The sequence below is a fragment of the Lutra lutra genome, chromosome 10 (assembly GCF_902655055.1).
Source record: "Lutra lutra chromosome 10, mLutLut1.2, whole genome shotgun sequence".
Lineage (NCBI taxonomy): Eukaryota > Metazoa > Chordata > Mammalia > Carnivora > Mustelidae > Lutra > Lutra lutra.
In genome coordinates, this window is record NC_062287.1 from 62,922,252 (window position 1) to 62,935,662 (window position 13,411).

The window sequence follows — 13,411 nt, forward strand, 5'->3', positions numbered from 1 at the left end:
AGTGGGTCATAAACTGAAAACAAATGTCTGTAGAAAAAAAGAAGTTTCCAGACAGCAGTTCTTCTAACAGATAGAACATTAACTATTCAGTAGAAAAAGCCAAGCTTGCTCACTTACTATTTTTTAATACTCTAAAAACACCCAAAACCACACCCCTGAGAGTGGCTGCTTTTCCATGGTCATCTTTACCTAAAGCTTCACAGTGAAGTGACTCCAAAGAAGAGGGAATGGAGGCCCAAAGACTAACAAGACCATGAGCCCCCACCTCCACAGAGCCTTTTCTTTGGGCTAAACTCAGCTAACTTGGAGGAAGGCTTCTGATTTGAAGTGGGGCAAGGGAATTCTGCAGGGCATAGAGAACTCCCTTCCTCTCGTGGAACGAACCAGCACACACAAGTGTACACTCCTAGTCTCTCTCATACATCTTGCATGCACACGCTACTAAATGTCACATTTACTCTAAAGTTTTATGTATATGTATATGCATGTATACACACGCGTCGCACACAAACACACACACTCTCTCTGTAGTCACCTATAAACACTCACGCCTCAAGACACATTCACAAATACGGGCACATACGTGGTGGTCATTTTCTAGGGTGTTGAGTCAGAGAGGATCCTGGAGGGTGCGGAGCTTCCGTCGGTTCAGAAGAGGGAGTTTTTGACAGATTACTATCAAAGTAAAATGGATTCACAGAACCGCTCTCAACTGCTCTCTTTGTAAGGATTCATGAGGGTCAAGTGCTAGGCCAGGAGGAGCTCCCTGCAGGCATTTATTTTTTGTCTTTAATTTTAGTAGTTTGGGGATACCTGGGTGGTTCAGTTGGTTAAGCATCTGCCTTCTGCTCGGGTCATGATCCCAGGGTCCTAGGATCGAGTCCTACATCTGGCTCCTTGCTCAGCAGGGAGTCTGCTTCTCCCTCTGCCTATTGCTCCCCTCACTTATACTCTCAATCTCTCTCTCTCTCTGACAAACAAATAGATAAAATCTTTAAAAAAATAAATTCAGTTATTTAAAATCTTTCAATTTAGGATAAGAAATTCTACCTTTTTCTGAGATATTAGAATAGGAGAGAAAGATGAATGTCAGTCCTCAACCAATTAACATACATTTAATGTGTGGTCCTGTCGGCCAGGCCCTGCCCTGAGATCTGGGACAGAGGGATGACTGAGACATGATTCCTACCCCAATGTAGTCCAACAGGGAGATGAAACCAACACACATGAAACAGATAATCCAAGGCCAAGGTTATACTGTCAGTGCCTAAAAGGACCTGGTCTTGTCAAACACGTTCATTTTGGCACTGGGATACCAATGTCCAGAACATCATTTACTTATGGCTACACAACCAGATGTTGGACAAATGCTTTTTGATAGAATTATTCTCTCCATCCCTCTGCACCGTTTTATATAATTATATAAAACAACTATATATATATAGTTTTATATATATATATATATATATATATATATATATATATATATATTAAACAACTTCACCATGGTTCTATGTTTTAACTAGGTACCACTATCTGTTCCTTCTCCAGAATTGGGAGGTCCCACAAGGTAAGAGCTGATCTTACACATTTTCAAAGCTCACAGTGACTGACAGAGTCATAATTATCCAAAAGGTGCTCATCAGCCTAAAGAGAGCTGACATAGTCTAGGTAGTTCTGCTGTCGGTGCAAGGCTGCACTCGTCACACAAGAAAGCAGCACAGGTGGGAAAGAACTGAATCTTGGGCACATATTCAAGGTAGAATACCTCAAACTTGGCATACAAATTACAGCCATGTTTCCAAACCTTTCTGTTTTCTTACCCATTTTGACCTCAGGTCTTGTGTGATTATATGGACATAGGTAATGCATTTTTATTTCAGCCAGCAGGAAAAGGTCAGGATCCTCAGGGTGTTTTAGACTCTTTATATACACACATAGAATCATTGAAAGGTTTTGATATATTTCTCCTAAGGTTTTTTTTTAAAAGACTTTATTTATTTATCCAACAGATCTCTATCACAAGTAGGCAGAGAAGCAGGCAGAGAGAGAGAGGAGGAAGCAGGCTCCCCACTGAGCAGAGAGCCCGACGTGGGGCTCGATTCCAGGACCCTGGGATCATGACCTGAGCCGAAGGCAGACACCTAATGACTGAACCACCCAGGCACCCCTATTTAACATTTCTTAAAAGGTCTTTTAAAATCAGACATCTTCTGTGAGAGTGCAATGCATTGAAAGAAAAGGAAACTCATCAAGTTGAGATAATGAAGGTTTTGCGCAAAATCTGAACTTTAATGAACTATGGATGGCTGCCTGGCTTTGAGGGTTTAATTAGAAGAAGAGGTGTACCTTTTACATCATAACTTTAACTTGCATTGATTAAAATAAAAGCATATGCCTTAATTTTCTTTGAAATCTAAAAAAAGGGGGTCATTATATATCTGTTGTCCTATTTGAAATAGTTCTATTTTAATCAACATAATGTTATTTGTGAACTACTTTAAGGATACTGACTCAATAAAATAGCAAGAGGTAGTCTTGTTTATTTTTTGTTTTAAAGTGGCTTAGGATGTTAAAAGATATATTCAAAGCTTGTTTTGTGAGTGGGTTTTTTTTTATTAGCCTTTTACTATGCCATTTTGGAGAGAAATATCTTGCATATATTATTCAAGAAAGAAAAAGTAGACAAGTTTTTTTAAGTGTTTTTTTCTCCTTCAGTTACGTTCCTATTTTCCTTTGATTTTCAGTAGTTTTTAGGCTCAGTTGGGGGAGGGGGTGTGCAACTCACTTAAAGTGAATCTCTTCAATGGAACTTCAATCACAGATGCAAGTTAAAATGCAAAAGATGGCGTTGCCTTTGAACACAGGCCTCCAGAGATAGAGTCGGGGATGGGGAGAGGAATTTGGGCTGGATAGGCCTAATACCTGGGTATTCTCAAGGCATGGCAGCTGGGTATCCCAAAGCGAGTTACCTAAGAGAGACACAGAGCCCAAGATATAACCCACAGCCTTTCACAACCTTATTTTTGAAGTGATGTACAATCACTTCTGTCCTATTCTATTAGTTACACAAGTCAAACCCTGGTACTGAGTGTGGGGGACCACACAAAGGTGTGAATCACAGCATGTGGGATCACTGGAGGCCATCTTGGAGGCTGGTCACCACAGCAGGTAATTCTCCAAACACAGTAAGAGTGTGTAAAATGAGCTTGATGATCAGAAAACATGAACAATGTTCATAAGTGCCATGCTTTCCAATCTTTTCCGCATTGTGGCAGACATGGAAAATGATGCTATTTATCCAGTAAGCTCAAGTTAATGGATGAGTCTGACTGTAGACAGACCAACCCTGTGGCTTTGGCCAGCTCCATCCTCTCCTGGTTACACTTGGGACTGAAGGAATCAGTATCTTTTACACCTATAACCTGTTTATGTGCTAAAACATTCTTCTCCCTTCTTCCAGTCTTGCCTCCTACAATCCTTCCTCCTCAGAGCAGCTATAGTGATCTTTTAATTCATTTTAATTCATGAATTAAATCACACTGATTCATTACTTAAACCTCAAATGGCTTCCAACTGCAGTGGAAATTAAAAATCCAAACTCCTTTGTTTGATCTATAGTGTCTAGCAAAACTGAGCAGAATTGCCTCTACCTTTCTGATGTCATCTTGTACTAGTCTCCCCCTTGCTCAGTCTGTGTCAGATCCATTGTTCTCTTTCTGTCCCCAAATACAATCAGTTTGTTCTTAGTTCAGTGATGTTTTTCACTTACTCTTTCCTCTGTCTCAGACATGTGTCCTCAGCTGTCTCCTTTCTTTTCTTAACATTGTAGCTTAAACATCACCTTCTTTAAGAGGCCTTCCATGTTGATCCTATTTAAATGCTTTATTTCACACTCATCTATTTCCTTATTACTTATCACTATCAGAAACTATCTTGCTAATTTTACCAAATCACAAATACTTATTGAACACCTACTAAGCACCAGAAACTGTTGTAGGTACCAAGTATCTGTTTGCTTGTTTTTTTTCCCTGTTTCTATCCCTCATTACTCATGAGGTAGGGACGTTGTCTGTCATCGCTGAGAATCCAGGATCCAAGACAGGGTTTGACTCTTATGAAGGATCCAGTGCATATCTGTTAAATGAAAAAAGGTGGGTGATGACAGGCAGCACTCAAATCCAGATGGGCCAGGGTACTCATGACAGCATGGGTCAACAACTTGGAACACATGAGAAAGAGTCAAAGAGTCACGCAGATCAAGAAATCTGAATTCCAGGTGAGCAGTCTGGATCTGGGTCTATCTATGTAGGACAGGAAGTAAGACTATGGAGAACCAGAGCAAGATGAGAGGACCTGGTTCATGGAATCAAAGTGAAACTTCCCTCCATGGCCATCTCTTTCACTGTCAGTCTTGTCACTGCAGACCCAAGAAAGCAAAGTGCAATGACAGCTATTGAATAGTGTCTCCCCAAATTCATGCCCAGATGGAACCTCAAGAGTGTAACCTTATTTGGATCCAAGGTCTTTGCAGACGTAATCAATTAAGGATCTAGAGGTGAAACCACACTGTATTTAGTGGGGGGACTCCTTCTAAGAAGAGGAGAGGACAAAGAGAAGATGACAGAGACAGAGATGGGAGTGAGGCAGCTACAGGCCAGGGAAGGTTAAGGAATTGCCAGGAGTCACTAGAAGCAAGGAAAGGGCGAGGGGAGATTCTCCTTAGAGCCTCCAGGTGGAGTGTGGCCCTGCCAACACTTTGATTTTGAACTTCCTGCTTCCAAAATCATGAGAGAATACACTTTTGTTGTCTTTCTGTCATTTCTGGTTACAGCAATGGGTTACAGAAGCCCTGGGAAGATAATACCACACCTGTGCTGTCTTATCTTTTTTTTTTTCTCAGCATAAAGTACATGTTCAGTAATTCAGACAGGCAAATTTGTAGCCAACAACTTGCCCAGTGTTTGGCATGATGATTTTTTAAAAATTCTTGTTGAAATAAATGTTCAATGACTGGGCGACCTGGTATCATTTAAAAAAAACCCTTAGGGGGCACCTGGGTGGCTCGGTGGGTTAAAGCCTCTGCCTTCGGCTCGGATCGTGATCCCGGGGTCCTGGAATCGAGCCCCACGTCGGGCTTTCTGCTCAGTGGGGAGCCTGCTTCCTCCTCTCTCTCTCCTTGCTCCTTGCTCAGCGGAAAGTCTGCTTCTCCCTCTCCCATTGCCCCTGCTTGTGCTCCCTCTCTCGCTGTATCTCTGTCTGTCAAATAAATAAATAAAATCTTAAAAAAAAAAAAGAAATGTGAAGTTCTGCCATTAGGAATGCTGAACTATTTCCCAAGAACAGAATCTGTGTCTTGGACACAGGAGTAAGGATATGGTCTAAGAGCAGCATGAAAGACTTACAGATTAAAAAAAATATATATTTCCTCCCAGCTTTATTGAGGAATAATTGGCAAATGAAGCTGGAGGGGCAGAGAGAGAGGGAGAGAGAATCTCAAGCAGACTTCACGCTGAGTGCAGAGCCAGAGGCAGGGCTCAGTCTCACAATCCTGAGGTCAGACCTGAGTGTGTTTAGTTAGCATCTAGGATATTGTAGTAGATACACAACAGCAACAAGAAAAACATATGTTGATTGAGCCCGAATTATGTGGCAGCACTATTCCAAATACTCCAAGTATGTAATCTGTATAACAATTCATTAATGCGTGTATTGGTATTATCTGAAGAGAAATCTTAGGCACAAAAATTTTAAATAACTTCCACAAGTTTCCAGAGTAACCATTCCCTCTAAATCACGAATGTCTTATTACCTGCTACATCCAAAGGGCACTTCTTAGTTTTTGTCTCTGTAGGTTCTGTTGACAGTTGTTGATACTGTAGATCTCTCCTCCATCAAATGTTCCTCCTCTTTTGGCCCCCATAACTCCCCTCTGTCCAGTGTTTTCTTCATCACTGATGCTTTTCAATCTCTTTCTTACTGAACCACATTTTAAATGACAATGATCTCTCCCATTTTCCAAGCTCTTCTTGCCTGGAGAAATCCATCCAGTCTCCTTTCTCTCCTAACTCTAGGCTTCCAATTGTAAGCATTTTTCATTACTCATCACATATGACCCAGGTCAGTTTGTGAAACTTCTGGTGTTTCATTCTGTCTCATTCCATTGGGTGCAATCTTGTCAGTTAATACTTGAAATATTTTTCAAATTTAGATGTTCTTGACAATCAGCTAAGTGCTGATTTAGGCTGATCTAGGTCCTCTTTAGCCTGATCTAGGCCCTCATCATATCTTGCCTGGCTTATCAAAGTGCTTTCTTTACTGGATTTCCCGTTTGCAGTTCCTCTCTGAAGTAGTCATATCAGTGGTATATTTCTGCATGCTTGAACACGCACCCCATCATGACTGTGGGAGCCCTAGCATCCCACTCTCTCTGGTTCCTCCTCCACTGTCTTTTCCCTCCTTTCAAGGACCAGCTTCGGCTCTTCCTCCTCCAAGGGTTCCTTTCAGCTGGCTTCCTCACCTTCCTAGTTTTCCCAGGGCTGAGAGTTTACTTCTCTCTTCACTCTCTGCAGTTATCTTTATAACTCTGCATTTTCTCTACTGTTCTAATATCAGATCCTTGAGGCCCTGGCACCATTCGCAGCAGGATTTCAAAGCTTGTCTGTTGGGTGAACACTCTGTGGCATCCTGAAATACCTTACTGCACAGTATGATTTGCTGTGAGGTGTCCCTAGCAACAGCACGACCTATGGCTGAATGCCAGCTGTAGAGAGTCCAGGGTAATCATTTGTGTAGGCCCTGGACACTATTTTTCTTAAAGCTAATAATAATAATAATAATTATTATTATTATATAATTATATATAATATCTTACCCTGCCTCCCCAAGTCTGAACCTGGGCAGGTGATGCCTGTCTGAGTCTCAGGTTTTTCATTACTAAAATGAGGATACGTTATATAGACCTTGCTGGGCTATCAAGGGAATTAAATGAGATTACATATCTAAAAGACTGTGGCATAGTGCCTCGCACCCTCTCCCATCCGCCCCCCCTCCCCACCCAGGAGTTCAGTACTTCAAAGTTATTTCTGGGCTTATTCCCTGAGATGCTGAAGAAGTGGGTGTGCGAGAGGTGCCCAGAGTTCCCTTCCAAAAAGCTCGGATTCTGTGATACTCTAACTTGGTGGATATGGGAGACGCGTTGGCAATCCCCGGATTTCTAATCAGTTGTTTAGAAAACCAGCCAGGATCCTTGTCCCGGCGTATTTTTCAGAAGCCATTTATTTGACCTTAGTTCTAACGAGCAAGCCTCCACCGTCTCCAAAACACTGCCGTGATCGAAAAGGTCCTGCCCTTGGGAAATCCTTCCTTTGTTGGCAGATCTCGGCGCCAAACCCGCATTTGGGGATCTAGCACCCTTAGGCCCATGGTTTTTGCCCAGACGGCGCTTTTTCAAGTTCGAAGCCACCACTAGGTTCTCCAGATCGGGCGGGTGTGGTCCAAATTGTACCTCTCGCGCCACGCACCCGACGCGCGCTTTGAACGCAGGGGTCGAGGGACGGTGGTGGAGGGTGATGGTTTGCCTGAGAACGGAGGGGTGGGCTGGCGAGAATGCCCGGAGCGCGCCTTGCTCCCACTCTCCAAGCCTGGGCGCGGCCGCTCTGAGCGCCTGGTCCGGAGCCGAGCCCCGCGCTCCTCCAGCAGCGAGAGAGCGCCCCCAGTCCGCCGCGCGCGCCCCTGACCCAGCCCCGCCCCCCCGGCGGCCGCGTGTGGCGGGCGGGGCGCCAGCAGAGAGGCGCGCTGGGCTGTGCGGCGCCGCCTCCCCTCTGGGCCGGGGGCGGGACGGAGCGGCCGGGCGGGAGAGAGGGAAAGCCTGACCGACCGGCTGCCGAAGAGCTGCATGCAACCGGTGGGAGGCCGGGCCAGGCGGGGAGGAGGCTCGGGCCGTTCCTCGGCTGCTCCCTGACGGCGAGCGCGGACGGCCCGGAGGCGGCGGCTCTGAGCTGGCAGGCGGAGGGTTGTCTCCCGCGCCCGCCTGCCCGGCGCGGTCCGAGGATGCGGGGGGGCGATGCCCGGGGCCAGGGACGCGCTCTGTCACCAGGCGCTGCAGCTGCTGGCCGAGCTGTGTGCCCGTGGGGCCCTGGAGCACGACAGCTGCCAGGATTTCATCTACCACCTGCGGGACCGCGCCAGACCCCGGCTCCGCGACCCAGGTGAGTGCCGCCGCCGCTGCCGGGCGTGACCGGAGGGCCCTGGGCTGGGAGTTGGGGCCGCACCGGGGCCTGAGGCAGAAGAGCGACGCGGACTGGGGCGAGGAGGGGGGTGGCTGCCGAGCTAGAGGAGGGGATCAGGAAGCGGCGCGCCGTGGCCTGATGCTGGACCGGGCGGGGACCCCGGCGGAGGCCGAGTCCGGGGGGTGGGGGCTGGGGCAGGGTTGGAGGGACCACGCCCGCCACCTGCGCTCGGGTCTCCGGGGCTTGGGGGGGCGGCTCCCGAGCTCCGGGCTCTGAGCTCCACTTCCCGGTTTCTGCGCTCCTGGCGAGGGGAGGCCGCGGCCGTTTCACCAGCGGTGGGAAGGGGGACGAGGCCGGAGGAAACTCTGGGAAGTTGGGAGTTGGGGACGGCCCCGGCTGCGGCTGAATCCCGCTGGGCGCTCCTCACCTTTGCCTCGGAGTGCGCATTTCCCTTCCTTGGTCTGGGGTGGGAAGGGCGGGGCGGGATCTGGCTCTGGGCCGGCAACCGGGAGCTCCGGGTCCTGGGCAGCCGGGCCTGAACCGGTTCCCAGCGGGTCGTTTGGCTTGGAGGCGGCCTGGGCCTGGGCGCCGCCGGACAGACACACCCGGCTCGGTGGGCTGGCTGGTCCTGGCCGGGGCACCTGCAGTTATCCCTAGTGAAGTTGCATAGCTCCTAACTTTGGAAAGTTCGTTTATTTTGGCATTTGACCAATTAAGGTTGGAAGAAGGAGTTTTAGTGGAGCCATTTGCTTTCCTAAGGGTCCTGGGTCTCCTACATCTCACCCACTATTGGTTACTGAAGACACATTGCTTCCATATGTTTACTTGAGATTCTTCTTACCTGGAGAAATCATTTTCTCGAATATTCTCTCAACCTAAAAAAAAAAAATACTGTGTTGAAGATGGGGTGAGAAAATGGCCTTTGCGCCTGATATTCCTGTGTATAAATAGTGGAAATGAGTTTTTGCATTATCCAGGACAAATTTGCCTATTTTAAGCCAATCTGTTATATATTATATATATGTTACTTCAAGTCTACTTACACGAAGGATAAGTTAGGAAATTGTTTGATTTATAAAGAGATATACACGGAGCCTGACTTAAATAACATTTCCTTGATAGCATATTCAAAAATGGGTCTGTGGAGCGAAGAGAAATCATCTGCTAAAAGTTGATATCAGATTTTCCCTATTGGAAATCTGTTTCTCTATTGAAAAAGAAAAATTATTGTTCCCCATTGCCTGTGGTTACATTAATTAGGTTTATCGGATAATCCCTAATGTGTTACTTCAAAGTGCAGAATTAAGTCAAGAAATAACTGTTGATCCCAAATGATCTCCCTGGACGTTCAATGCCCAGTGTTTGCGTGGCTCATTCCTGGCTGTGATGTGCTGCAGAGACCACACATAGGAATCAGAGCTCCTTATTTTATCAACTGGGAGTCCTGGATGATTCCTAAGTGGTCAAAGTTTTCTCCTGAAGCTGCAGGAACAAGAAAATTATTTAGTATGCTTCACCCAAAGCAAATGCTAGTGTTGAAATGTCCCACTTCCTTGCCTGTGACTGCTCCATAAGTTTCCATTGTTATCCCACTTAAGGGAATAGTTGCTTTTTGGCTTTAAAAGAGAAGATGAATGAGGCCTCTTGCTGAGTCTCCTGTTTAACACTCTACATCTTTTTGGCCGATTTTATGCCTCTGCTTCTTTTCATGCATGGGCTGGATTCCATGTTCTTGGGCTTTCCTCAACCCTTGTACCTGGCCGCCCTTGAGGAAGAGTCACAGAAAAAAAAACTTGCAGGGAACAAATCTGATTCCTTGGCTGAGAAAGAGCCACAGTTAAGAGTAAGCCTTTTGCTAGTCTTTGAGTTCCCGAAAGCACTGTCCTGCTTTCCTCACTGAGGCACAGTGATTTTTTGATAACCCGTGCCCCTCTGGATCTTTGGTTTGGGTTGGAAGTAGCCTGCTCATGAGGCAGGAGTGGGGAGCACTGTGAGTGCAGGGTGAGAGGGGCTGAGGCCAAAATGCACAGCCAAAGTGCATCCTCTCTCTCAGGGCACTTCAGCTCAGGCCAGAATCTCTCCTCACTTCCCTCCTTCCTCTTGCCTGCAGTAATTCCTACATTAGATGCCTTTATCTCTGTCCCTCTGATGCTGTTTGATTATCCGAACCAAGAGTGGCTTTCATTTCGAGCCCTAAAAGCTGAGTGGCTGGAGTAGCTGCATTGCACAACGCTATGCATGGTGCCCTTGCCATTGGCTCATGTGAACCAGAATAAGCCACGCCACAGCCCTGGGACGTGGGTCCCTGGCACACATAGTCCTCTCTGGAAGCGGATGACTTCCTTTTCTGCAGAGGAACTCATCTGAAGGCCATGTACCAGTGCTGTCTGTCCATTGTCTGTCCATGTCTAACTCCGTGGTAGTTCAGTTTTCTCAGGCTCAACTGCAGAACTTTGGCATTAAAAGAAGAAAATGGACATAATTCCCTGTGGGCAGCAGAAGGACACTGCATCTAGGATGTTTGTTCATTTTTTCAGAGGTGGACTACCCTGGGAAATAGACCAGTGGGCCATCTGGAAGGATTATCCTCTGCCCAGGTTGTTATAGTGCTCCGAGGTGGGAATACAGCCCCTAGTCTTCCCTTAAGAGAGGATTTGATGAAGGAGCAATTTTTAAAAGTGAAGCTGAGTCACAATTGGAACTGGAATGCCTCACCCAGCCTTTCATCTGTACCAACTATGGAAAGTAAAGTGCTGATCTTTAAGCTGAGTGTGGGCACTTTTTCGTTTTCCATAGAGAGCAGTTAGAATCCAACATAAAGTGTTTTTATGTTTTTTCATGTATTGGCAATGTGGGGCATTCACTTGCAAAACCCAGAGTATAGCCTTCATGACGGAAGAGCAGGGACAGAGGTCCTGAGATTGGGTCGTCCTGGATGTGATTTAAGGTGAGTTTAAGGGTGACTGGGGAGGGAAAAAGATTGTGAATGACTAGAAATGTGGTTGAGGGCTAGAGCAGAGAGATCACGCTAAGCCTTGTCAACCTGTAGAAGGACTTTGGGTTTTAGTCCCAAGGAGAAGGAAGGGATGGAGAAGTGGCAGCACTCTGGCTGCTTGCTGAGAAAATGCTATTGAAGATCAAGGACAAAGACAGAGAGACTTATCAGGAGGCTGTTGTAGTGATCCAGACAGAGTGGAAAGTGGCTTGGCCAGCGTTATCTTAGTGGAAGTGGTAAGAAGTAATTGGGTGTGCACACATTTGAAAGGTTACAGTGCAAGTGAGGATTTGTTGATGGAATGGATGTGAGGGGTGAGAGAAGTAGAGATAAAGAAGACTCCAGCGCTCTTTGACCCAAGTAACTCCATTTACTGCAGAAGGGAAGACTTCAGGAAGAGCAGAGTTGGGAGTGGGGAAGGAGATGAGGTTTCTATTTTAATTAAAAAAAATGCTTTTGTACATATTAAGTGTGTGATGTCTCTTAGTTCAACAGTCACCTGAAACATGAATGTTCTTTCACATCAGCAACTGGTCTGTGCTCACATTTTGTAACTGGAGACTTCACATTCTCTCCTCAAGAGGGCCAAATGATTGTAGGACAGCATTTATTGTTAGAAGATTTTTCCTGGTATGGAATGAAGAGCTCTGTTTAACTTCCACTCGTGGACCTTGGTTGCACTCTTTTGCAGTTAAAAACAATGTGTTTTTTTTTTCCTTTGGCTATAAGGAGATAAAGATTTTAACTTTTCTTAACTTCCCATTTCCACATCTGGAAAAGGAGGAAGAATTGGATCATGTGACCTCTAGGTTTTCACCACGTTTTATTATTTTCCTTGGTAAGGCTTTTCTTCTGTAGGATGCCAGCCACATCTGTGCCAGGTGTTTTATGTAGGTCATTTCATTTAATCCTCATGATGTCTTCCAAGACCTCGCTGCTCCCAGTGTTCGTCTGCAGGCCAGCAGCATCAGCAGCATCTGGGAGCTTATTAGAAATGCAGACTCCCAGGCCTCACCCAGACCTACTGCATATGAACCTATGTATTCGCAGGATCTTCAGGTGATTTGTAGGGATGTTCAAGTTGGAGAAATGTGGCAGAGAGAGATTTGTATGTACGGGCGAAAACTGAAGCTCAGAGCAAAACTAGCAGCAAGGCCGTGGGTTCCATTGAGAAAGGGTTGAGTCTAAGTCAAAGTAGCTTCTTAGGGAAGCCCATCATATGTACTAAGAATCTGAGAGTTACTGTCAATGAAAATTTCCTAGGTATTTTTTCATAAGAGCCCCCTTTAGACCCACTTTGTCTATTCTGTTCTTCTATAAAGGATTTAATCTTTAACTGAAGGTTAAATTCTATGCAGTTATGAAGACTCAGCTTAGTTTATAGGTTATGCATTTTTTTGTTCAGGATACTGGGTTTATATTGGCTTTGTATTTCTAGAGATTTTTCTGGTCTGGGTGTGAAGAAGAGCCTTATGGCTCTTCATTAATGACTCCTCTTTTCAAGTGGACTCTAACCCTCTTAGGAAAGCTTTTTCTAGACAAATGGTTTTCAACCTGGGCTGCACATTAAAAACATTTAGGGAGCTCTGACAAGCAAAAGTAAAATGAACGAAAAGCTACCAATGACTGAGTTTTATTCTAGACAAATTTAATCTGAATTTCTGGGGGTGGGGCCTGGTATCTGTATGTTTTTTAAGTTCCTCTGTTGATTCTAAAGTGTAGCCAAGTGGAGGACAGCTGTCAAGACCATCTAGCAAAGGATGAAACCACCTAGTCTTCTCAGCTCATCTCATATCTCTTTCCTGAAAACTTGGGAAAGGTGGTATCGAAAGTCAGGGGACTTGTAACAGTTACTACACATGCTGACTGATTCTTAACTTTCTTTTGATAATATTACTCCAAATTTTTATTTTGAATGTTCTATAAAAATATGATGAGAATCCATTATATTCACCTGACTCGTGGGGGAAAAAAAAGAACTGAGAAAATCGTGTCCAGATAGTATTTCATTAAAAGACCAGAATGTGGAACTTTCATGAATGTCACCTAGTATTGAATTAGAATGAAATCATTTATTAGAAGATGTACATATAAAATAATAATTAAATATAGTTTCTAAGGAAAAATCTTCAAAATAATCCTCAAGACTAAATATTAGTCTTATTAAAACTTTCAAAGATATTCA

General features: G+C 45.2%; 1 protein-coding gene across 3 annotated transcripts in view; it reads left to right on the forward strand.

Annotated features, from left to right (window-relative positions):
* Nucleotides 1-7,805: 7,805 nt before the first annotated feature.
* Nucleotides 7,806-13,411, forward strand: part of SYT9 (synaptotagmin 9) — a 210,257-nt gene continuing 204,651 nt past the window's right edge. For all 3 annotated transcript variants that reach the window (XM_047693213.1, XM_047693211.1, XM_047693212.1), the window contains exon 1: nucleotides 7,806-8,210. In XM_047693213.1, coding sequence (XP_047549169.1) covers nucleotides 8,066-8,210 — 145 coding nt within the window. In that variant the 5' untranslated portion in view covers nucleotides 7,806-8,065. The remainder of the gene's footprint in view (nucleotides 8,211-13,411) is intronic.